The 27,864-nt window shown below is 32.6% G+C and overlaps 1 protein-coding gene across 1 annotated transcript; it reads right to left on the bottom strand.

The window, feature by feature from the left end:
- Window positions 1–130: 130 nt before the first annotated feature.
- Window positions 131–26,287, bottom strand: LOC127728848 (guanylate cyclase soluble subunit beta-2-like). Its single transcript, XM_052236442.1, has 12 exons — window positions 26,243–26,287; window positions 21,877–21,950; window positions 20,183–20,283; window positions 19,621–19,804; window positions 18,129–18,205; window positions 13,728–14,174; window positions 12,197–12,371; window positions 5,955–6,100; window positions 5,397–5,545; window positions 4,531–4,677; window positions 1,257–1,411; window positions 131–516 (listed from the first exon to the last, which is right to left on the bottom strand). The coding sequence occupies exons 1-12, from the start codon at window positions 26,285–26,287 to the stop codon at window positions 204–206; spliced, it is 2,013 nt and encodes a 670-aa protein (XP_052092402.1). The 3' UTR covers window positions 131–203.
- Between the last annotated feature and the right edge of the window lie 1,577 nt (window positions 26,288–27,864).

Raw genomic sequence — 27,864 nt, 5'->3', positions numbered from 1 at the left:
TTTATGGGAAGTGAGAAAAAAAACAGTTTGTTTTTATTGAGAATTTTTATTTTAAACGAAGCAAAAAAAAACATTTTATAGTACAAACAAATCTCTCATTTTAGTAACATAAAATAGCATATATGTTGAAACTACGATTTTATTCTAATGGAGAAAAAGATCTTTTGTAGAAATTGTAGAATAAAAATTGAATTAATACTGTCTCAAAGAACATTACATGTTTCACTGAAAGTCCTTGTTTTTCCATTAACGTTTCTTTTTTCTTCATGCGTTCCTGCATTATCAACTAAATTTGTAACATCTAGGCCAAAATCGTGTCTTTTCGTAAGCTCTTCGTCTATCACCTGGATCTCAGTCCCATTCTTTCCAATTACTGGTAGGGAACAGTAAGTATCAGCAGGTTCTTCCATCAGATCATCGTGTCGACCAATCAGAAAGTACGTATTCAACAGACCTTTACCTTTTATCTCTATCCTTCCGCGGTCTCTGAATATGTAGTCCTCATTTATGAGCAAACTGCAATGAGCAATCTAAAGAAATTGTATATTGTACATCAGCGTTTCTATTGTTTGATTGATTGATCGATTGTTGGTTTTTAACGCCACTTTCAGCACTCGTGGCTATATCGTGGCGACCAGTTTTATTTGATGTGGGAAGCTGTAGTTACCGGTGAGAACCATTACCTTCGACAGGAAAATCCATCCGCGTTTCTAATTTAATTTTTCGTGCATATTTGAGTTCTTTTTGGTTAGCTGTCTTGTTAAGATATTTTTCATAAAAACTATAAAACATATATACACTATGCGGTTTTGAATTTTGCTCATTGTTGAAGGCCAATGACCTTTGGTTGCTTACATCCTTGTCATTGGGGCTATGGTCTATAGTTGTCTCATTGACAATCAAACCAAAACTCCTTATTCTTAAATGAATATTATATCTACTTGTAATCGGCAAAATGTATTCATTAAATGGAAATTTGTGACAAACAAATCCACCATTTCCTTAAAAGTAATTTTTTAGATACGAGAGCAACCGTCCTAAAATATCAGAGTAAAAACCAGTACTGTAGAATTGTTTTATATTAATTTAACTAAAACAGACTTGTTCAAATCAAATTTGAAATCTTGTTTGAAGGTATAATTGCAGGACCGCCACTAAATATTCGTCGCAATAAAGTTTTGTTTGGTAAATTTCAAAATGTTGTCTTAATTCTTTGTCAGGCATTGTGTTTTATATCAGTATGATAAATTTCCCACCTGTAAGCTAGAGGACTGACATGTATACGTCCAGGAACGCCGTGGCTCTCCATCCGTGAGGCAGTGTTGACAGTATCTCCAAACAGACAATATCTAGGCATCTTAACACCAACCACGCCAGCCACAACTGGCCCGCTGTGAAACCCTACTCTTATCTGAAACCGAATGAAAGAAATGAGATAAAATCAACGCTAACATATCGTTCCACAGTCACATTAACGAGAGTTTGGGTGAGGTTTACAGAATAGAGAATGATGGGCCAATACTGCAAAAAAAAATGCAAAAATATAAAGAATAGAGAATAATGGGCAAAAATATAAAGAAAAGAGAAAAATTACCTACAAAATTTGAAGAATGCAGAAATGAAGGAGTGGACTCCCCTATCCAGACCCTCATTAATTCAACTTGGGAAGCTCCGTAATAGACGCTCACTGAACAATTATGATATTAGATTGATTTGTTAAATCAGTGTACACCAACTTGTCAACATAACTTGAAATATATCAATTTAGAGTTTTTGCTGTAAAGATGAAAAACACTAATTTTAAAGTAATAACGATTTACGTGCACTAAACAGGGGCGGATCCAGGATTTTGGAAAGGGGGGGGCGTAGTATTAAAGTTTGCCGAGCGGAGCGAGGCAAAAACTTTTTTGGACCTTTTTTTGGCTAAAAAACATAAAATAAGTGTAAAATGCATTTTATAGTTAAAGTGTAGGGGTTGGATATTTTTGGTGCCGTATTCTCTCCATTAATTGTTAAATGATTGGATGGATCCAAAGCTATGTACTAATTAATATATTTGATGTGGGATTTGTCAGTAAAAAATGGAGATGGAAAATTCTCGTTTGTTGTATGGTTAGTTAGCATAACCTCACAGATTTCTTGTTGTAAACAAGATATACGGCTATTCAATGAAATTTACAATACGACCGACACGAAGAAAGACAAGCAATTTTTATCCAAATGTTTGGTTGAAATGTTTCAACCAACAAGGGAAGTGAGGGGTTCCAAATCAACCAAAGGCTACGAATGAGTCGGAAATGACAATGAAGTTGAGAATGACGGTCGACACATGGAGACATATAGGCCACACCCAGCAGGCAGGTTGCAGTCGGGCCTTGAAAAAAGTATTCAGTATATCAGTTCGGCAAAACAGACATTCCGGTCAGATATGGGATTCACATGCAACCCTCCCCCCCACCCCAAAATAAAAATTACGCCCGTTTTTTATTCATCATGTTCATTTAATGCTAAATAATTTTGTTGAAAATATTTTTTTCTAATAGCAAAAAAGTGGACAAGATTATTGTTTTCAATCCAGATACGGCCAGAATTTTTGTTTAAGGCAAAAATTAGGGTCAGAATTTTTTTTCTTAAATATCTCAGACTGCCCCCTTAAATCAAATGGTCCGTATCTTAGACTTTAAATCTATATCTAGAGCTTACTGACTGGGGATCACTATTCAGCAATGTTATTAATGGGCTGGGGCTAGTGGGGTTAAACATGTTTTCGTAGGTAAATAATATTGCTGTGGAACTTTTTTTTTCATGAGAGTGTAATAGAGTATTACTTTCTGTTGGGTGGAATTGTGAAATAGAAGTCAATACGTTCTTGCTCAATACTTTGTCGCTTTGAAGGCGTCATGCTTGTCATCCTCAGCCTAAGCAATGTGTTACTGTAATTTGAATTTCAAAATGATTGAGTGACGTTTTTTTCGACGTACTGGTCAACTCCACCGTAGCGAATCACATGATTTTGACATAATCAATAATATATTATAGTAAATACGAGCGAAAAATATCTTTATAAGTAAAGAATTGTCGCATAAAAATTAAATACACGGGAAATGGCAAAGTTCGCGATGTCTAGTCTGATTAATCATTTAAAAAAAAAAAAAAAAAGTGCAAGCAAAGGGAGGGCGTACGCCCTCTACGCCCCCTCTGGATCCGCCACTGCTAAATTGTGTCCTTATACTAACAATATGAATGGAAACGGATCTGATGTGTCCATCAACCGAAACGAGAGGCAAAATAGATCTACAAGACAGCATCAATGTACAAAAAAACCAGCTCAAGATATATCCGCATTGCCAAAAAAGTCCGCAGAAGCACAATTTTCATGAATTTTTAAGGGCCGTAATACCGCAAAAAGTGTGCCAACCAGAACGAGACGCAAAGTCGATCTGTGCGACATCATGATACACTTGTGTATCAAAATCTGCACTACATTTGCAGGCATAACGGAAAAGAAGTCCGAACAACTGTTTGATTTCAAAATGACGGAAGATCGGACATATGATACACTATATGTCCCTGCCATTTAGTGGGTTGGGCATAATGAGAAATATGGGTTGAATATTATTATTAAACTTCATGTCAAAATGCCAGATTTTGATTGGTTAATACGAGGGTGTTGATTTACTCTATTCTATGGTAAATACTCTATTACCCTTCACGGAGACGCTTGATCAAGTGTGCGCTTTATTAAATACGACTCTATCCTATGGCAAATACTCTATTATCCTTCACGGAGACGCTTGATCAAGTTTGCGCTTTATCAAATACGGATGGTTGTTATGTACAAGGCGTCATAGTTTATTACTTTGAATTTGAAATTTAATCGACAGTAATAACAGAACATTCAGTAAAATAAATTAAATAACACATATCTGAGAGGCTGATAGAGCAGATTGTTACCCCTCGAAAAGACATTGTGAACCTTGGCTTCGCCTCAGTTGACAATGTTTTCTCGGGGTAACAATCTGCTCTATCACCCTCTCAGCTATGTGTTATTTATATAATGGTACATGTCAACCGTAAACAAAAGTTAAATTAACAAGGATGTCTAGATTCCAATGAAAGAAAAGCGCCGAAAACATTTTGCAAGCCCTAAAGCTTCCCGAGTTATTGTACAAGTTGAGACAAAATGGAGTGTATGGCCGTACATCTTCTAGCACATTGCTTTAGAAGGGGTACAATGTATATCAGATAACTTCAGGTTGTATACAATTAAACTTTCACAATCAAATTAAACAAACCTGATATCACGGTATACTGTTTGCCTTTGAATCAAAGTCACGCTTAGGTCTCGGGTGGTGAGAGTCCAGGAAAAGAACGGTATTTAATTATCAATGAGACATTTTGAAATCTTATCGATTACAAACAAAATACCAGAATCAGAATCTTTGCTTTCTCGTTTATCTGGTTCACTAAAACATTATTTATTTCATTTAATATGTTCTTTATCTTAAAAACAAATCAATCAGCACAAACCTGTAGTGATAATCCTGTAGCTGGAGACTTTACTTTAGCTGCCTCCTCTACCATATCCATAGCAAAATTTGCTACAGCTTGCACGTGTATCTCTTTGATTTCCGGACAACCATTGACTATCATATACGCATCACCAATTGTTTCAACCTTAAAAGTGAACCCCAGAAACAATGAATCAACTGTTTTTAAACTAATTAACTACTAAAATAAAAACTAACCAAATTATTCAAAGAAAAAAAACTTTAATTAAACAACAATAGTGAAGATAATTCAAATTGTTTCAATGATGAACGGCTACTAGATGAAAAATCAATGCACCCAACATAAACAATTTCAAATAAATGATTAAGTTCAACATCTATTCATTTGTGGAAATTTATAGAAAATCAAAATCTGATAATATGCACACTCTTAATAATATCTTGCATAATTTAAAAGTTCAAGAATAAAAACTATTTAAGGATTTACTCGTTAGATTTCTGCGGACAACCATGTAATCCATTTGTATAAAGTTTAAGATTGAAAACAGTAGGATGGCTTAGCCAGACACACCATGTACCCTGCATGGGTAATTTTACCAAAAATGACGAAAAAAAATCATTTGCAAAAAATATAAAGAATATCAAAATCCTGATACTATACACATGTATAAACAATCTGCATACTATAAAAGTTCTAGCTCGAAAGCTGTACGTAGAATTAAACCGACAAACTGTGTACCCTATATGTGACGTACCAACGGACAGGCGGACAAGGGTAAATACCCCCATTTTCTCGACGTTTTGTTGCTTGCATATAAAACATGTTCAACGCCTCAACATAATTCTAAAACTTGATCAAAGAAGCAAACAAATTTTTCCTCTTACCTTATACACATCATGTTCATTTGTTTTCTCGTCAAACTTCGCATACAGATTGTTCAACATGGTAACAACTTCCATGGGAGAACACTCAGAGGCTATGTTGGTAAAGGTAACGATATCACTGAACAGGATAGTCACTACCTCAAATTTCTCTGGAATATGGTATAACTGTACTATTACTTTCATACCATTTTTAACACACAAACCAGGAGAAAAATTTCGTTGGGAGCTGAGACAAATGATGACACTATTTTGGATTTAATTACATCAGGACTAAAAGCCAAAATTTTTACAGTCAAGGCTGTATAAGTACAAAACACGTCAACTAATATGCACAATTTTGGGTATATTTCACCCAAAAATTCCTCTGGCAAAGTTGATCCTAAAAAGTTTTAACTATATTTTACGTCCGTTTTAGTGTTCCTATTTAAGTGGTTCTAGAAATAATCATTTAACGTATTCGTTGTATTTCATACTGATTAGGCTTTTTATACAACTAACTGTAAAAAAGAGTTACTAAAAAAATACTATACACTTTAGGTTAAATGAAAATCCACTCACCTGCTGCTATTGTTATTCCATTTTTCAAATCATTAGCGACTTTCTGTGGAAGCATTTGGTACAGTAAAGCATCAGTTTTATGTTTTTCTTCTTCCAGAAGACGTGACGTTTTCTTTAGTTCAGCTGTTGTTTCATCTAACTTTTTCCTGCAATTATACACAGTATTTGAGGAATACCAGGGTTGTGGTTCAATATCATAACAACTAACATAGCTGCAAAGCCCTATATATCTATCTTTAGTGAACAAAGCCCTATATATCTATCTTTAGTGAACAAAGCCCTATATATCTATCTTTAGTGAACAAAGCCCTATATATCTATCTTTAGTGAACAAAGCCCTATATATCTATGTTTAGTGAACGACACGCTACATGTACGTAGCTAACTCGCTTTAAAAAATGCATCGGTTGTAAAATTATTCAGTTGAATGGAAATACTCCTATTTTTACTGTCTTTGTACAAATCTCGCACACTTGCAATAATATCCCAAAGCAATGAATAGTAGTCATATTCTAGTAAGGAAGTTCGCTACTCAGTTTCAAAATAACAAACTTTTCATAACACTAGTATATATTGATAGGGGATAAATAAAGGAACCAAAAGAGTGAAAAAAAAATATATAGGTCTGTGTGCTTGTTTTCGAGATATTAGCCATTGAAATTTTGGCGGAAAAATTTTCTCTCTTGATTTTTCATAGCTTTATCATTGACAAGTTTAAGTTCTCAAAAACTATGAAAAAATAACAAAGATTTTATAAGACTTTTACAGATGGTTTATATATGTAAAAGATTTATAAAAAGAAAAATGGGGATTAGTGAGCAATATTTTTTAAGGCATTCAAATGGATAAAACCAGAGGATTCCGAAAATCTGACAAAAATTCCAAAACATGACAAGCGAACATCCTAAAAGTAAAATAAAAGTTCATCATCAGCGATAACGACTCGGTGATAGTGATATGCCACTATAAAGAAATGATCACACTTTTATTCCAATTATGAGTGTCTTTTTAGAATTATCTGCATTAGGCTTGTACGGGACTAATGTTTGGGAAGGCATTTTTATGTAATAGTACATAAGAATCGCCTAAACAGAACAATCAAACTAGTCTTATCATAATGTCAGCAATGCCTGAAAGAGCTGCAATTTAATTTTAGCACATACACATATTTAATAAACTGTAAATGTAGTTAACATGTATCAATCAAAGTATGCCATAACCGAAGTGCTGTCTTCTTGTCAAATACCAATATGAATGGCCAAAGTGTGTACAAAAATACATAAAATAAAGAAGAGAGAGAGGGAATATAACAAAGTGATATTCAAACTCATAAGTCAAAATACAAAGTATTTGGCCACCATAAAATTGAGAATGGAAATGGGGAATGTGTCAAAGAGACAACAACCCGACCATAGAGCAGACAACAGCCGAAGGCCACCAATGGGTCTTCAATGCAGCGAGAAACTCCCGCACCCGGAGGCGTCCTTCAGCTGGCCCCTAAACAAATATGTATAATAGTTCAGTGATAATGGACGTCATACTAAACTCCAAATTATACACAAGAAACCATAACATGCATTTCATCTTTTTATTCCATTCTAAAAATCTAACGTAATTTGTTTCATTTATTTAGAATATAAACATTTGATTTATTCACATTCGTAATTGAAATCGAAGTTTACGCATCGAACATTACACTTCCGTGTCACATTTCTTGTTTTAGTAAACCCAAAGAAAATATTAAATAACTGAAGACACTAATTATCTGTGCAACTTTATTGTTTGATAATTAATACTAGCAATGCCTAGGATATGTGAATTGATTTGCAAGAAGTTTGAAAACATACAAAATAAGTCTTCAATGAGCGATGAAAACTTAGATATTTATTCAAAGTAGCAAAACCATATAATGAATTTCTAAAAATATCATACAGTTCGCTTAGAAAAAAAATTTTGTAATTTAAATAAAAGATATCGTAAAAAGATTCCTCTGCGCAATATATGGGATTAAAACATTGAAACGGAAAAATATATAATATACAATAAAAAAAAATTAATCAATCGAGAAATTAATTAATTTTTCAGGTTTTTGTAATCAATTTTGTTGTTGATAATATCATATTTTCCTTTAAATTGTTGATTATTTTTGCTGTTGAAAGCTCTTTGAAATGAATTTATAATTAAAAAGTTCAATGTGTTGTTTCATTTAATAAAATAAAATGAAGATATTTAGCTTTTATGCACAGATTGAACAATTGTTTGAAAACAATTTTTTTTTAAAGAATGAAAATCACTAAGTCTAATTCATTTGTTTTCAATCTTATAAGCAAACTTTCAAAATATAATATTCCATAAAGATACGATATTGCATGTTCATTTTTGTTGTGTCTAATTAAGAAATAGTTCCTTCAAATCACACCGTGCTAATTTTAACAATACTAAAATGTTAGCAATGATTAATGTCTACCAATGCATGTTAACATGAGCATAGGGTTGGCACGAAAGATGATTTTGGTTTTAATATGAAAATTCAGTACTTTTCCCCTTCGGAACACACGTATAAGACACATTCGAAAGGTGCCACTGTTATTTTGATAAAGCGAAAACATTCTACAAAACCAATCGTTTCAAGATTCAAAAGTGAACAGCAGTTTACCGATATTCAAATCTCGTAAATCGATTAGAAAGACAAATCAAAGTAACAAACAAAAACTGAGGGAATGGCATGGACTTCAATAGGAGCGAAACTGGGTACGTCGACATGGAAAGCGTCCCCGAAATAGTTCGTTTTCTGAGTCCGATCTCGTTTATCACAAGTGAACTACTACTATAGAATCTATGACAAAGGTGATGGTTTAACTTTTCCCATTTTTCAGCAAAAGCATACTCTTTTTCCCGTTGTATGGCGTTTACATATCTCAAATAATACGTTACGCTCGTGTATTTGTACACTATACGGAATTCATTAACATAGGTGTGCTCTTTTCACAAAACCTCCTCCAACAGAGTTATGAGGAAAAACTACGACAATTGACAGTACATAAGTTTTACGGTCACCATCACGAATTGATTGCCGGATACGCTGTATCTGTATCTCAACTCACTTAGGACATGCCTTTTTAAAAATTGAGGGAATCAAAACCGGGTACGTCGTCCGATTTGATTTTTAAAAATGTGTCTTATTCCCGATTGCGAAGTTTTGACTGAGTGTGGATTTGCATTGCAGTTGATGGTAAGCAGAAGACGCTTACCCTGACGACGAAACTGGTCTCGCTTTATTTGGGGTTCATGCGATTCCCTCAAATTTTGTCTGGTACCTAGACTGGCATCTTCTTAATCGATTTTTATGAGATTTGAACATAGAATCAAAGTACTGAAGTACTGAACATCGGATGACCGCAGGTTCTTGTGGATGGTCAAAAGCACATGTCACAGAAACAGATCACATCTCTATACCTGAAACTGAGGTTAATTTACAGAGATTTTGTTTTCTTATACAAGTTTGTGCTTGGATGATGAATAAATGACAGGAAATTCAACCTCACCGTAATAACTATTATATTGTAGTGATACAAATCAGTATACCTTAGACTATTATCCTAATATAATAATAGTTCCAGAGAATACACTGGTTTGTTGTTATATATTATATTAATATATACGGTTGCATGTATATATAATTTTCGTCTATTTGTATATCATACTATTCTACTATTATTATAGTGTAATGCAAGTGCATGGTGGACACTCTTCTGTAAAAAAAAAGTCAAAGTCTTAAAGGCTGTAAAAGCAATTGCTGCCATGTTAATGTTTTGTGGACTTTTATTTTTCATCCATATATATATAAGAATTAAACCTGACAGGACAGGAGTGTTGACTAGTGAGAAGCAAGACGGTTTTAACTTTATATCAATATAAGACTTTAGCAGGAAATCATTTTAAATATGTTTTATATTTTACAAGGAGACAACAAGTTTAGCAGGCTAAAGTTGGGGTTAATTATACATGTGCTGAAACATATAACTGAAAAAAAAATCATTATGGATTATCCCCTGGTAGTGTTTGTAACTGAGCAATAATTTCCTTTATTGATTTAATTTTAACCATTTTCATAATTAATTTAAATTAACCATTCAGTTAAAACATTTCAACTTTCCAGACGCAAATGTTGAAAAACGGGACAGAAATAAAATATCTTACAAGACATAAACATGTAAAAAATAAATATATATTTCAGCTTACTAAAAATTTTTTCATAATGTTACTTTGACATCATTTCTTAAAACTAAGTCCCAAACATAATTGCTCAGTTGACATGTGTCATTCTCATGCGTTACGAGATAACTATAATTCTGATGCAATCCCGAAAAGGGGGGTCATCACAAACAAACATGACATTAAATTGTCATTATACGAACTAGAACAAACAGCTCTATGTTGCTTTGATATTTATCAATTTTCAGGAAACATGTGAAATAAATTTCAGGTCCATTTCATTATAGTGCCTAACAAGATTGTGTGAGGTAGACGAAATTGACCTTAAAACGATCGTATTGTCTTTTGATGTCCAAAAATAGGCAGATCGGACATATAAGGACTTTATCTAATGACTACATAAATTTGGGATTTATTATTATTATAATATTCTAATGAAACTGAAAATTGTATTTTTTTTTAGGATAAACAACAATTTTACCTGGCGTAGCCGTTCATAAATGTTTTTCTGCATTTATCTTCGAAAAATGGCGTATTTAATGGAATAGAACGTTAATACAGTAAACTTTCTCTTTTTTCTCCGCAATAGGCTATCAAAAATAATTTATCTAATGTGTATGTGGAAAATTATGTGAAAAGATAAAAAGTGGCAATTGTTACCTTTCATACCTTAAGTTTCGTTCATCTGATTCTGACCAATGCTTATATACTAAATATCTATTTATATGCCGCTATTATTGTTGTTGTTACCAATTATGTAAATCAATTGTATATGATTTTATGCCCTTTATGGGCCCTGTAATTTGGGAAATAAACAAAAAATCTATTCATTGATAAAACGTAATATGGACTGGTCCAGTGTCCAGTTTGCAGGTCATTTAATTTTCTGTACACATTCATGCACGCTCTGATTTAATCAATATACTCGTACGAAAAAGCATGAACAGTTTGAAGGTAATCTAATAATAACTTAATCCAATCAAATTGCATAAGATTCAATAACAATGTCAAGTCCACATCATAATGAGTAATAGAGGTAAACTGGGTAGGGAGAAAATGACAGATATTTCAAGTTAATATTTATGCAATAACGAATTAAAATTTGTCAACCAAAAGTTTTGCTACAATTTCAAAAACATGTCGTTCTGTATGGGTATAGTTTTCGGATCTTTCATTAGCGTATAAAAAGTTTGGGCTTCAAAAGTTCACACAATTATTGACTTTATACAGAAAATTCGTCCTTGTAAAACATTTAATAGTTCACAAATGATACGCGATTTTAAAGTAAAATTATTTCTTAAAACACTGCAAAAAAATTCATTCATATTGATAAAGTGGTATCGTCACAAAGTGCGTTGAAATGAACAGTGGTATAGAAAACATCGAATTCCCTCACAAAATGTTACCACACACTACAGTAAGGGGAGTCAGTTAAGTTTGTCTATTTTTAGATACTATACAGGTAATCTTTTGACACTACGTATACAACCTGTGTGACCTGTGTAGTGATTTTGATTTTACGATAAATTCATGAATGAACGATAATTTTATGAATGAACATGAGCACCTGACCTCTTTCTTAAACATATAAAACCGTATTTAATAAGGAGATAATTCAGTCAAATTTTCAGTACTAAATCAACAACTGAAATGATTCCATTTTTTGATGAAACATCGTACGAACGGAGAACGGAATCGCAGGTATAAAAATGCACTTTTTTCCCTTGTAATGACCGCGGATCTATAATTTTTATAGATCGGTTGAAATCCCAAAACTAATTTGCATAATGGAAATTTAGGCGATAGCAATACATCGGAGTGACCTCAAGGTCATCCTCTGTAAAAATGACTATTGTCTAAATTTACTCAATATCAAATTTTTCATAGGTGTTATTTTTTAAGAAAATCATTGAAACTGATGACAAGAAATATTTTAATGGTGTTCAATCAGAAGCAACTTTAAAGATACATCTGGGACTATTATACTAACAGTCCCAGGATACATCGACTATTTCATATAAACTTACGCTATGTCAATCTCAGCAATTCGTTGTTGATTAAGCAGAATTAGCTCCCTTGTAACATCATATAAAGGAATATCCGACAAGTACATGTTTAATTTCGTCAGTTCCGATAGGCTTGTCAGTCTTGGTGAGCAAATATAAATCATATGCTTAATTTCAGCTAACCACATCATTTCACCTGTTTATATAAATGTGCTTGCATGATGTTTATCAAGTTTAGAACATGTATAAACTTGATTAAAAATACAAATCTGCCGTGTAGTAAAAATACAATAGTTTGATATCACAAGCAAATAATTTTCAAACTAACTGTCAATCTGTTCCGACTTAGCTTGAGATCACCCCCAGTTTTTGGTGGAGTTCGTGTTGCTCAGTCTTTAGTTTTCTATGTTGTGTTTTGTGTACTATTGATTGTCTGTTGGTCTTTTTCTTTTTCAGCCATGGCGTTGTCAGTTTGTTTTTGATTTATGAGTTTGAATATCCCTTTGGTATCTTTAGCCTCTCTTTTCAATGAAATGGTTGGGTTTTTTTTCGTATTTGGGCTGATTTGTATGCCTCAATAAACTGAATATTTTCACGAATGCTTAAACATCCTATCAAAAGTCAAATATTTGTAAAAGTTTCATATTCAGATTTAATAATTGTTTATGTAGATTATTGTTTTACTTTTTATATCAAGGTAATGTACGTACATCCCTAACCATTCAATTGTCTTGAATGATATAAGACACATGACGGCAATTTGTCTATCTTGTTCCGAATGATAATGTTCAAAAATGTTGTTTTGGTTAATATGATGGTAAAGGTCTGTAATATCCAAAAGTCTAATTTGAACAGTTGGAAGTGATTGATTTTTAAACGGAGATGTACCAGTTACATAAGCATGGGATGGTGATTAAGTATCTTGCTATACAAGTATTAACTATTATTTGATTCCGACCAAATGATATTAAAAGATAACATCAACAGAAATAAATGTCCCATGCATGTCCCATAATTCATAAAATCACACACAAATATACACACAGATCATTTAAAAATAATTATATATAATATTCCATATTGAAAGGTTGTTAAAGGTTGCTGTCTGCAATTAGTGTTTTTCGTTTATTGTTTTTACCATAAATAAGGCAGTTGATATTCTCTTTTGAATTGTTTCAAATTGCGTTATTCTTTTATTGCTAAATCTACGGTATGGGTTTTGCTCATTGTTGAATGCCGTGCAATGATTAATCAATGTTCACATACTTGGTCTTTAGGGGAAGTTCGACTTATACCATTTGCCAAAAAACAACAGCTCCTAATTCTAATATATATATGTGAGTGTGTATACATACTTTTAGATATGTGAAAACTTTACGACAGACGTTCTCCATCGGATAACCGTGGTAATACAGGAATAACACCATAATTTATATATACTTCGTCTCAAATTTAGCTCAATAATTTTAGATCTGCAAATTTGCGTTATACATATATATTTATCTATACTTATACTTATACTAACGGCAATGCTGGAAAAGAGTATACTAACCTCTTAAAATAAGCGGATTATCTGTTCTGTCTGTTTTCTTCAGAGACAGATAGAAAACACTATTACTGAACATAAGAATATTTTCTACCAGGAATTTCATTGGTGGATGCATAATAGAAAATAATGACGTCATACAGGTGTTCGGTGGTAGATTAGTTTGAAGTAGTTTTGATATCATATTTCCGTATTGTTTAATCTGTAAATCCTCGTCAAAAACGATATGATATGGCAAGGCAGTACAAATATGACTGACACTTAACACACTTGTAAATGGTTGTTTGTCATATTTTACAACTACTTTTTCGTTTTCGGATAAATCTTTAAATTGTACAATGAAAACAACATGTTCCCTCTCACTTCCGGTATCACTTTCATGCGTTGATATGCTTTCTACTTCCATTTCTGCTGTTTGGTGATATATGTCTCTTGCAACTGCTTTGGCAATACCTACATTTATATACGAAATTAGTATTACTTGAAAGACATGTCATTTTGGAAAATGTTATTAAGCTAATTCGTTATGGAGTTAGACAATTATGATTATGTATAATGACCTTTTTAGAACTAAAAAAGTTCTGAATTTCTGGTTTGTATTTTTCATAAAATAATTGTGAAAATTCAAAAGAAAACACTTTTCATAGTCTTCATAATATAAGTTAGAAATTAAACCCTTTAGAAGCTTTGCTTAAATAAAAAAGTTATTGAAACGCTCTTGTTTAACAAACACAAATTTTTAAATGTTTATTTTATAAAGTTATTGACGGACAATACTTAACAACTAATTTAGAAATATTCTGAAACGTATTCTTCGGGAAAAAATTCCGATGTAATTTCTTTCTTAATTGGCGGATCTGCAAAAATTTTAAACAAGATGGTTTACACAACATAGGAATAATTAATCGAAAAATCAACAACAATTCGATAAAACATTCTTAGCATAAAGACTGAACATACATTTTTTTGTAATTTTAATATTCTAATATTCACTTAACTGATTTCTTTTTGAATGAAATTTTACGTTTCAGAATCCTTTGCACTCTGGGTAATATTTCTAAAAGCGTACATCAAAACATTGTAACGTTTAAAGCAATGGATAGTCGACTTCTGACAATACTTTATTTCCATTTTTTTTACTAACAACGGATTTACCCATAATCATTCTAACTCTACACAGAGATGTGTGTATGATGCTTTAAAAAGTTAATATCTTATTCAAGACCTTGGAAACAAGAGGAATATGTTAAAACTCAAACGTTTCAAAATAGCCTGTCACAATGTCTGAATCAATTTATGTAGATTTAATCTGATTAATTTTACATAGTGTTTTGATAGGGACTTAATTGAAAAAAGATGATTGCATTTGGCATCGGATTTTTAAAACATATTGGAATATTTTGTTCTTGTAAAAAATCGATCCATAGACGGAGTTAATATAGTGAAAATTAAGTCTTATTTCAAGAAACTAGATAATTGTTATACAATTTATATTAGTAATATACTAATGCCTAAAAGATATAATGGCCTCTTACTAATTTCAAACATTTTTACTCAAATCACGACGAAATCAAATTATGTGTGAAATGGTGTTTAAAAGCTGTAAAAAAATATTTGCTTACTTTCAGAAATGTGGGATTATTTTTTTTAATTTGTCGTGCATCAACGTTTATTTGGTATCATCGATGGTTTGTCTTCGACTTATGGTTTTTGAAATTCCTTGGTACATTATATCTTCTTCCTCTTTTAACTTCATAAGTAACTATGTGTTTTTTGTTTATTGTTTTGTACAGTTCTTGTAATGTTCTGTTGCACCACTGTCCCAGGATTAGGGGAGGGTTGGGCGCCAAATAACATGTTTAACCCCGCCACATTCTATATGTGCCTGTTCCAAGTCAGGAGCCTGTGATTCAGTGGTTGTTGCTGTATATCATATTTGTTTTTCGTTTATTATTTTGTACATAAATCAGGTTGTTAGTTTTCTCGTTTGAATTGTTTTACATTCGTCATTTCGGGGCCTTTTATAGCTGACTGTGCGGTATGGGCTTTTGATTATTGTTGAAGGCCGTACGGTGACCTATAGTTGTTAATTTCTGTGTTATTGGTCTCTTGTGGAGAGTTGTCTCATTGGCAATCATACCACATCTTCTTATTTTGATATGGGTTGTTGTTTTTTCCTTACTTACTTATACCGACCGGTGATCGAACTCACTAGTGGCTAGCATGACCACCGGTGCAGTGAAAACACAAACTAGTAAATGTACATTTGCTAAACAAAATCATGTATTCATCAAATTTAATGACGAGTCTTATATAGACGAAACGCGCATCTGGAAAATTATAAAACTGGTATTTTACATGATTTTTTAAAAATAAACCAGCCATTTATGTGTTTTAAAGCAATACGAATTGCTTAAATTGAACAAAAGGAAGAACAAAGAATAAAACCTTATTAGAATTCCATTAAAAAATTGATAATGAAAATAAAGGTTTTAAATGTCGTACGTCCGAAGCGTTTTTCTGGATGTACCTTCATTAGGAACTCTGAAACATTTAACGTCTACAGGGATGTGTAAATGCGTAGAAACGTTAAGAGATATATGACCAAATGAGACCTAAAGCCTAACCAAATTCATATAAGGTAAACTTTGCCTTCGGGTCTCGGAACTACAGGTTCTTAATGATTTTTAAATTCAGCAAAGAGGAATTTTAGAATTATATTTCATAACTCATATCAGTATAGAAGCACTGACTACTGAGTTGACGATACCCTGGGAGAACAACAGTCCATGAGCAGTGGTCGCGGCTCAGTGCTAGTTGAAAATAGCACTTTATAAATTTCGTGCGTCCGAAAAATTTACATTCACCAGGAACGCTCAAACCAAATCATTTGACTAACAGGGATGTGTAAATACGTAGAAATGCTAGGAGCTGCAAGAATGAAATAACAAAATTCATCTAAGGTCAACTTTGCCTGACGGAGCTTGAACCTCAGTTTCTAAATGATTTCTTCATTTTTCAAAGTGAAAATTTGGAATACCATGTTAAAGTCATGTCAGTATTAAAGCATTGACTACTTAGCAGTAACTTGAGAATGAAATTCCTAAGTTGATTAAAATGTTACAGACATATCAGAATTTTAACATTATTTGATTAATCAATTGCATACTCACATTACACTGATATCTTCATACAAAAGACTTATATCAAATTTGTCATTTAAATTTAGGATTACGTTCATTTTGGAATTAGAGTGTGTTGAATTTGCCATTTTATTCAAATACATTCATCTTGTCTATACGTATACTTTGACATTACACAAGATCATTCTTTTTTCGACTGCTTATGGCGTCTTACCACTTATGATTTAGTATACTAATTGATATATTAGCTCGGGAAACATGTATATCTATCAGTTTGGCTTCAAACTAGGTTTCAATAATTGCAAGTTCAGAACTCTTAGATCCCTAATTTATGTCTTTTGTATTTTTGTTCGTTGTTAAAGTGCTGATTGCATAAGCCTAGTCTTTTTCTACTAACTCTTATAGTGTCTTGTAATGTAGTGCTGTAATACTACTTTTCTACGTAAATTAAAAGTGTTAAGCGTTTTCAGACATGTTAAACTACTCTTGATTCTTTATGTTCCCCTGTTGTTTTAAGTTAGGGGCCTGAAGTTCAGTGGCTGTCGTTGGTTGATGTCTGAAATAATTGTGTTTCGTTTAAGGATATAAGCTTAAATGCGGCTTTTTGTTTTTTTTTTCTGTCATATTGTTTCACTTTGTCTCCGGATCTTGCATAGCTTTCATGTACAATACGGTGTGAGTTTTGCTCACTGTTTTAGGCCTTACGTCAACTTTTTACACCCTTGTCTTTTTTAATTTTTTTTTAGTGAAAAGTTGTTTCATTGGTATTCATACAACATCGTTTATTCTATATCCAATTGTAAAGTAAGGAGTCTTAATAGGTATGATTTAAAGAAAACCATTTATTGCATTTGAAAATATAGCTGTTTCTTTTATTTATCAGGCATTTGATTTCTCGAAAAAAGGTAATGCTTAGGGAGCTACCATTTGATTTTTATGGGGGGGGGGGAGGGGAGGGGCTAGGATGAAATTTGAAAAAAATAGACAGGACAGTAGTTTTGAGTAAAAAAAAAGGCAGGATGAGACACTTTGCAGGATGACAATTTATGTAAAAAAAAGTCAGGATAAACTAAAAAAAAAAAGGCAGGACCGAATAGAGTGAAAAATAAAAAGGCAGGACAGAGATTACAACTAAAAAAAATGCAGGACAAAATTTTTCATCCTAGCCCCCCCCCCCCCCCCCCCCCCCCCCCCATAAAAATCAAATGGCAGCTCCCTTACTGAAACTCTTCATTGGTTATTGTTTTGTCACAAATGAACTAACCTATAACAAGTGGATGGAGACCTGTCCTTTCTGTAAGATAATGTAAGTTCACAGAATCAGCATTTCTTCTTTCACATCTAAATCAAAGATAGATGTCAATGTCATATTAAGAAATAAGTCACAGATTTTTAAAACAAAAATATTTGGGGAGGGGGATAAAATATAATACATGAAATTAATTAACACAGAAGGATTAGTCTGTGTGCTTGTTTCTTTGATTGGATATTGCGCTAATGGCCGGAAGATGATAAATATATACATAGGGATCTTATATTTAACCAAAATTGGTCTAAACGGAACTTCTAAACTTGTTAACTCTGCTTCAGGATGTTGCAACTCAAGTTTTTGTTAACATATCGATATTGTACAGCTGAGAATCTGTCAAAATCCATATATTTAATTATGGCAATTCCGGTTCATAGATTTCTGACTTGATGATACCCTTGGATGGGGATTCCTACAGAAGTCATATCAAATATATAGTGGTAGTAAATGTTACTAAAATACCGATGTGACGTCAATATCAATTTCATTAAAATGGGTTGTTACTGTTATTAATCTACGTGTTATATAAACCTTTTGCACTTAGACCTAATTATGCAATATATATGTAGGACTCTAAAGTGCGATGGGGACGCTAAAGTACGATGGAAAAAAGTATAGACGTAAGAAACGTAGTTGGATTATGACGTTAACAGTCGTTCATACAAATCAAAAATAATCATACTGAAAGATGAATGATTAACAACTTTTAAACCAAATATCCATGACTTAATTAATTTAAACCTAACCGTGCTTTGTCGGCTGAAGCAAATGTGGTTTTTTTTTTCGGGTGCTGGATGCAAGACTTGTATCCTGCAGTCGACCATTTTACTATATGGGATCATATAGATACAAAATAGTATACGCACATTAGTGAAAGACTGATTGAACGGCAAGCTACACAAATTATCCAAATATTTGATACGCCCGAATTGTTAAAAATTCATTTACAGGAAATATAGTATTTTGTGACACCTAAATTACCTTTTCAGCAATTATTACGTGGTCGGTCTTCTAAATTTAGAAACAATCACTTCAGCCTACCGGTAAATTATAAAGCCTATCACATATGTTATACCTTAGCATACTAGCTTTTGCAAAAATACTATTTTTTTAACATCAATATACTTTGCTGTTTTAAGCCCTCGAACCTTACCCTATTGGTTCATTGCAATTTATCGTGATATACCATCGTACTTTAGCAAACAAACAACCATCGCACTTTAGCGTGAGACACAATCGTACTTTAGCGTAGACCGTCGCACTTTAGCGTGACCATCGCACTTTAGAGTACCATCGCACTTTAGAGTACTACATATATATTATGAGATCGGAATGATTCAGGAAAGTTTGGAATGTGCAAACATCCATCTTTTGATCTGACTTATAAATGAGATCCGCAACACTATGTAAGTATCTCGATTGTGCATTCTGTATTTTATCTATTTACCTGAATGACGGGAAGCGAAGCTGAGTGTAGGTACGTGCCAGGTAAGAATGTAGACTATCTAGATTTTGGATGAATGATATAAAGTCTTTTCCTAGTGTCCGCAACAGTTGATCATAACCATGTCTGAAGCAGTACTGGACAAAATAATCTCCAAATTCTTCTAGAACTGTATCATAAGGCGTACCTGTGAAAGCAACCACGCCAGAAAAATCTATTAAAGAATATAGAACAAGTCATCGCAAAAAGGTTTCACACTAAGGTGAATTTTGAATGGATGATTTGTGAGTAAAATTTCAGTCTGTTCAAGTGAACTCTCCTGGATAAGTTTTGGATTATGAATATTTTTTTTCTGGTATTATTGCAATATAAGGAAATACTTCAATCTACAATTTTTTCCAATCGCATCCCACCATCGAAAACAAATCTACTCTAACAATCGTATCATTTGCAATCTATGGTCATAAAGAAACTTCAAATGCGGTTCAAAATATGGAAAAAAAAACAATTCTTTTTTTTTCTATTTTTAAATCAAACGGAGTTCTTCAATTAAATTAAGTCTTACCGGACACAGAACTTACTGCTCTGAGTAAAGCAAACGTTTTGTCATCAGGGTATGATTGAAATACCAAAAAGTCAGTTTCATCGTCAAGACCACTGACAATTCTGAAAAGCAAACAAATGACCATTTTTAATAATATATGCAATCATTTATAGGGTAATCCTTGGTTCGATGACATACACCCTTAAGATGATTAAAGGTTTGTCTAATGTTTTCATTAATGCACGTTTTTTAATCTTCTAAGTAACAATGAATTAATTTGTTTCTGTTTCATTAATCTTTAGTTTTTTAGTTATGAAGTGTTTTGTAGACTGCTGTTTGTCAGTTTGTCTCTTTGTCAGTTTGTCTCTTTGTCAGTTTGTCTGTTTGTCAGTTTGTCTGTTTGTCAGTTTGTCTCTTTCCATGTGTTGTATGTGTACTCACTTCTTGGAATTTATAAACTATATTTCAAATAAGAAGACATTGAAAACTAATAGTTGATATCCTTATGTTTCCTTTGAGAGTACTTCTACTCTAGCGGACCACATAAAAAGTACGGGAAATTATAGTAAATACTAGCATATAAGGATCGGTCGCGCCAGAAAGTTAAAATCGAAAATAGCCTAAAAATTAAAAAAAATAAGGTAAAATCGAAGTCTACAGGTAAAGTTTTGTTAAAGAAACTTCTTTTAAAAACGTTTTTTTTTTAATTAGAATTACAAAAACTAGCAGAAAGGCGTCTTGGTAAGTGTACAAATTGTCCACTATTCCGTTAGTCAGGTAGGTATGTCACGTGATAAAAATTCCATTTTTCTGTTACCTCTACGTCATGAATATTCTTTAAATACGTGAGGTCATTCTCAACCGTAACGTAAAATCAGTTGTGTTAACAAACATTGCAATGTAAGGAAATTCAGATCAAGTTAAACGATTTGTTTAATATTTGTGAGTGTATCGAGAAAATTGTTCAGTGGTGTATTTCTTCAGGATTTTCCCTAGATTTATCTGGAGAGGTATGTAAATACCCCTTATCGCTATTTGAAATTCTGTCCCCGCTGACCCGAGAATCTGTCCCGCTTGAACTATTGACGTGATACAACAATCACTTTTCCATTGTGGCGTCAGATATTTTGTATTATGACGTCAAAATTTTACGGGAACCTTTGTGATGTCCAGTAATTGCGGTCAAATAGCGATAAGGTTTATGGTGTAGCCATGGACATTTAGGATTGAGGAAAGACAATTCATTTTCAAACGACATATTTTATTTTACCCTTCCTTTAATTGCTCTGAGCTTTACAAACATTGACCCCATAAGCTGCCAGTTTCAATGCTATTAAATGATATAAATATTTTGAAATATCTAGTCTCAGTTAATATCATCAGCCTAGTAGTCAACACCTTTGTGCTGACATGAAATATCATTTATATGTTCATATTCTGTAAATGAACTGTTTATAAAATGTTGAAATATTCAAAACTTTAAGCTTTTTCTGGCCCTAAGTAATTGCCTTGTCGTATTTGGCACAACTTTTTCTGAATTTCGGTTATTTATAACGTTCAACTTCATAATATTTGATTTGCTTTCCAACTTTTTTATTCGAGCGCTACTGATGAGTCTTTTGTAGACGAAACGCGCGTCTGCCGTACCAAATTATGCGCCTGGTATCTTTGATGAGTTGTTGTAATTAATATAATGATTTAATAGATACACTTACAAAATCTCCTTCCATGCTTTTCCACCAAATTTATCAAGCACCATGTCTTTTATTGGTAAATGGATTTGACCATACTAAAACAAAAAAAAAACATTTGTACAACACAACAGCAAGCGATGGCTTATGCTATGTGATATTGTTAGCGTATCGGTGATACTTCCATGCGTCTGTGGGACACTCCTAGAAGGTGACAAAAACTGATACGCGTTACATAAATCCTTTTAGTACTTGTAAGATCGATAGTTTATCTATGTGAGTATCATGTCAATGAGCTATTCCAAAAGCTGCCTTCATTTTTACATTATAAGATGCTTTTGATTTAACACCCAATCAAATTGTCTGGCCTGAATTGATTCATCTTTAAATCCCAACCTTATAGTATATCTTATAGATGTTCTTTCTCTAACATTATGTTAAAACTTTAATGACAAGAAAGACAACTTTAACAGCTAATTTGTCCTAGTTCTGTACATCAGTCTCTCTTTTCATACAAGTGGGAGATTTAACAAGCTATAAAACCAGGTTTTACCTAGCATCTAAACCGGAAAATGCCTGTATCAAGTCAGGAATATGACAGTTGTTTTCCATTTGTTCCGTTGATTGATAAAATTTAGTGTTTGTTTTTGTCAGTTTTTATGGACTTCCCCTTTTTTAATTTTAAAAAAACTTTAACTTTAACAGTTCATTCTTATTGGAAGGAACAATGCACACTCATAATGTCTAACTAAGGTTATTATGTTTATCAGCTGATAAGTCCATTACTACCCCTTTAGCATGTCATCGAAGTCTTACTGGTTTATAATACCGTAACATCAAAGTACGTTTTGTCTCCACTTCAAGTTTCAATTTCTATTCCTGTGGTTTGTGCATATGAATATTTTTGTTCCTTCTTTTGACTGCCTACCTAGAGAGTATTTTGTTTTTTATTAAGGCGTGTTTGGTACCTATCATTGTTATCTGTCATTGGGTCCCTACTCCTATTCCATTTTATGTAGACAAAACACGCGTCTTAGGGCGAACAAATTATAAGCCTGAAATCTTTACAACCACTGTGTGGATGTGCCGCTGTTGGCGAACGTTGTTTTGTCACGAGGATATCATCAGCCCAGTAGTTAGCACGTTTGTGTTAATATGAGATATCAATGATGTGTTGTTTTTTTAATGGGACACATGTTGTTTAATCTGTTAATCTCCTCGTACAAGAAGATACAGTTCTTGTGATAAAAACATTGTTTTATGTAACCGATTATTTCTGGGATTGACTCGTATTTTACATTATTTATTTTAACTCCAATAACTTTTTTATTGACTATGATATCTGAATCACGAATGTGGTGTACAAATTATAAGCCTGAAACCACTGTGTCGATGTGCCGCTGCTTGAGGACGTTTCATCCCCGATGTTATCACCAGCCCAGTAGTCAGCGCTTTTGTGTTGACATGAAATATCATAAATATGTTTTTTCTGTAACTTTTCTGTATATTAAATTTTGAGTTATTCGAAACGCTTAAGCTGTTGTTCTTCTCCCCGGCCCCTTTTCCAAAGTATGTATTTCTTAAGTCGCATTTCGCACAACCTTTCGGGACTTTCGGCATCTAAAGCTCTACAACCACGTATTAGTATTTGATTTTGGCCTTCCAACTGTTTAAATTTGAGCGCCACGGATGAGTCTGAATTGACAAAAACAGGCGTCCGGCGTTTAAAATTTTCAGATGAGTTTGTTTTCTTCAACTCAATTTTGATGAATTTGTTTTCTTAAACTCAATTTTGATGAGTTTGTTTTCTTAAACTCAAATAGTAATGGTGTTAATTCGTTTCATTTATCAGGTTTGGCCGTGTGCGCTACAACAATAATCCGTTCATTTTATATGAAAATTAAAGGTTTCGTATCGACCGTCTTTAAGTAGAGTATTTTATTGTGTGTCTTTCTATGTTGTGATGTATCCCTATTGTTTCAGGTAGGATGAAGGTTGGCGCCTATTAAAACGTTTAAACCCGCTGCATTTGCACATGTTCTAAGTCAGAAACCTGATGTTCAGTGGTTGTCGTTTGTTGATGTGGTTCATAAGTGTTTCTCGTTTCTCGTTTTTTATATAGATTAGACCTTTGGTTTTCCTGTTATAACGGTTTTACGCTAGTCATTTTTGGGGCCCTTTATAGCTTGCTGTTCGGTGTGAGCCAAGGCTTCGTGTTGAAGGCAGTACTTTGACCTATAATGGTTTACTTTTACAAATTGTGATTTGGATGGAGAGTTGTCTCATTGGCACTCATACCACATCTTCTTATATCTATGTGTTAGTTTGTCTGGTTTAAACTTTCTTTTAGCCTCTTTGTTTCCATTTACTGCTTCTTACAACATATTTATACAATACACTACTTAGTTTCATAAATTCTGTCAATTTGCTCGTACCATACATGTATATTCCATCGCTGGTACCAAAATGGCGATGCATCGGGGAAAGTGTTACCTCAACAACATATTATCTAGATATTAAAGATACACAATCCCTTATATTTGTAAAATACGACACGCAAGTAATATCAAGCAACATAAATTTTGTGTAACATGTTGATTATATTCTGCTCTTAGTTTCTTTGAAAATATATTAACAAAAATACCAAACTCCAAGATAAATTCAAAAATTGAGAAGTCCATAAAACCAGACAAATTCAAACGTTAGACTATATCAACCACCGGAACGAATTGAAAACAATTGTCATATTCCTGACTTGGTTCATACATTTTTTAAGAAAATGGCGGGTTTAACCTGGTTTTGATTTTTTAAAACTCTTTGATTCGCCAATTTAAGAAAAATATTGGTTGATACAAACATAAAAACATATACAAAATCATATTACCGGATGTGATGTTATTGCCAATAAGACAACTATTCACCAGAATCCCAACGAAGTAGATATAGGCAACAATAGGTAACTGAACGGCAGTCAAAAATAATCAAAACCGATTCTATATTGTCAGCAAATCTGTGTTTAGAAAAATTGCGTTCTTACAAAGTTTTTATTTCATATTCAAAATATGTAGGTCATAAATATTTCATTTATAATTTTGAACATCAAACATACCTTTAAACGCCATTTCAACGGGTGTCAAATTGAATGCAAGGACAAACAGAAAAGTTTAAAACAATCTACACAGAACAATATAGAAAAAAGTAAAATCACAAAAATACTGAACTCCGAGGAAAATTCAAAAAGGAAAGTCCCCAATCAAATGAGCAATAAGTAACAAACATATGTGAGCTCATGTTCTTCGGAAGGGGATGCGCAGTTCATCCTACAATAGTAATACTCATTGTTTTGCTAATGAGTTTAAACCGGCTAGAAATTGTTATGGTTACCCTCTATAAACTAGAAAAGAACGACTGAATTTTGGCTACGACAAACTGACAGTGCCTATTGTCATCTGTAATTTTCAAAATGATTGTTCATATTTGTAATGAATTATGTCAAGTACAACAAATGTCTTTCGTCGACAGAAATATTTAGCGTTGCCCCGACATGGCTTTGTGACTGAATTATATCTCCATCTTGAAACAATTAGTCTCGAAAACTGTGCGTCTTTTCTTTTATTTAAGGTATATCTCCTCTACAATTGTGACTCCTTTTGTCACATACATCATACATGATTTATATATATTCTTTCCTTGAGACATAGGTCATAATGAATTTGTAGGTAAAAATAAACATTTATGCATGAACATCACAAGCAGATTTTAAGACCTCCGAAAGTTTCTATCAATCAAAAGAGTATTGTGGGAAATTGGTGAAACCTAAATTAGCTTTTCACTCTAACGAATTATTATTAACATTTCTTATTTTTATTCAGTTTACTTTTATTAAGTTTCATAATAAATGTATTCAAATATTAAAATGTTTCGTTATATCATTTTTCATTATGTATATATATATAACATTTTAGTAATGTTATCGATTAGACGCGATATGGTATATAGTTCCGTTTTTATTTAAATCGTTGGGTCTTAAATAGAATGCTTTTCAACTGCGTACTTTATTTTGCCTTTTAAACTTTTTAAATTCGAGCGTCACTGATGAGTCTTTTGTAAGCGAAACGCGCGTCTGGCATACAAAATTGTTATCTAATGGAAAAAATGGTATCTATGATGAGTTAATGGACTTCCACTAAGTTTGATTTGTTAAACAGGCTACAACTATTCAGATGTAAATTATTTATTTTAGGTAGAATTATGTATACGTGTTTATAACATATACTTACGAAAATTTTGAAATTACTATCTAAAATAAAAACCACGTCATCAACATTTTTATATTTAATTATTAAATGTTATTAGAGAAATATTATTGCATCAGATTTATCTTGAATACATTATCATCTTCCCCTTCAGATAATGGTGACCTGGAATGAACCATTACTTAACGTTCATCATCATTGATGGTCTAATGGGGTCAAAAATATTCGAATTCCCAGACCAATGACTAGAGATTTCAGATTATATATTGGAAACTCGAAATTTGAGAGCAAATTTTGATACCTAATTTTTTATATTTTATGTACGAAATTCAACATCAAAAGAATTCAGACGATACCATTCAAATTTTGAAATCACAACTTCGTAGATCCTCAAATTTCTAATTCTCATTGACAAGCAATAACAACGGGTTGCACAATTAATGTAGGAATTACTTATGCTTCCGGAAAACATGGATTCAACCCCAGTTTTGAATGAGGTTCTTTTTGCTCATTCTTAATTTTTTTGTAAAGTGTTTTTTGGTTTGTCATGGTTTTGTTTATTTTTCCTCGACTTATGACTTTTGATTCCACCATTTTATAATTAATTTACAATAATTAGAGAGTAATTGTACATGAAAAATCGTATATGAAAAAGAATTATTAAAGCTAGAAAAATAAACAAATCAAAAGAAAAGAAAAAAAAGGAATTTTGGTAAAAAGTCAGTTTCCTTAATTATTTCACTCAAATCCACCATTTTCTACAAAAGGAAATGCCTGTACCAAGTCAGGAATATATCAATTATTTTCAATTCGTTTGATGTGTTTGAGCTATTGATTTTGCCATTTGATAAAAGACTTTCCGTTTCGAATTTTCCGCGGAATTCGATGTTTTTTTTATTTTACTTTTTTCATGTTCATGAAATATCACAAGAAGCAGCTATGTACAGATTTATAAAACTTTAATACATTTCGTGCTTCCTAAGCGATTTTCTTGATTTACCTTCATCAGGAACGTTCGTAGCCAAAAGTTAGAAAGACAGGGACGTTAGCTATACATCTGACATGGGCCCAAAATACATTGCTAAATTCACTTAAGATAAACATTGCCTGAAGGAGTTGGAACTTCCGTTTTTTTTTAAACAATTCTTAATTTATAAACGGTGAATTTGAGTGTTTAATTTTCCTACCAATAATATGACGTTTCCGTTGATCGAATATAGCCTCTAAGTAAAAAAAAAAGTTGGAAGTCTGTTAAGATAACGATTATCATTATGACTTGGCTAGTGTACTTTTTTTAATTTTTAATGTTATTCTTATTTACTTTTTGTCCTTTTCGATTTATTAGCACTTCAACGTTTGGATTTGGTTTTTTTTTTCAAATACAATGGCCTCGAGCGTCACTGAAGATACATTAATTATCAAAGTGCGCGTCTGGTTTGGTACTGTTTTATCTAATTGTGCTAACTACTTAAAAGAATTTCAAATTTCGTAAAAAAATCATCATGGCTTTTGATTTTGCATTGATATACATATCAAATGAAAAAAAACTTTTGTAAAAAGACCATTTCTAATTAATATGCACGTTCGGATTTGATAGAAGCATTTTCCTTACTTCACCTATGTATAAATGTCAAAATACATGTTTTAAGAAGTTTTGTCAAAGTCGAATAGCACATTAATAATAATTAATTTCTGAAAAATATATCTAATTAAGATAAATGATCCGTATCCATAAATAAACTGACTTCTGACATAT

Source organism: Mytilus californianus, unplaced genomic scaffold (assembly GCF_021869535.1).
Source record: "Mytilus californianus isolate M0D057914Y unplaced genomic scaffold, xbMytCali1.0.p SCAF_2, whole genome shotgun sequence".
NCBI classification, from domain to species: Eukaryota; Metazoa; Mollusca; class Bivalvia; order Mytilida; family Mytilidae; genus Mytilus; species Mytilus californianus.
The sequence above is the reverse complement of the archived record's forward strand: the minus strand, read 5'-3'. Positions and strand labels throughout refer to the sequence as shown.

Bases quoted from the DNA above. Each gene is read 5' to 3' on its own strand.
- LOC127728848 (XM_052236442.1), bottom strand. From the start codon at position 26,287: ATGGTTCATTCCAGGTCACCATTATCTGAAGGGGAAGATGATAAT. The intron at 21,951-26,242 runs GTATTCAAGATA...TTTTTGTTTTAG, and splicing joins CTGAAGGGGAAGATGATAAT to TATGGTCAAATCCATTTACC. The intron at 517-1,256 runs GTGGGAAATTTA...TGCTCATTGCAG, and splicing joins GTCAGTCCTCTAGCTTACAG to TTTGCTCATAAATGAGGACT.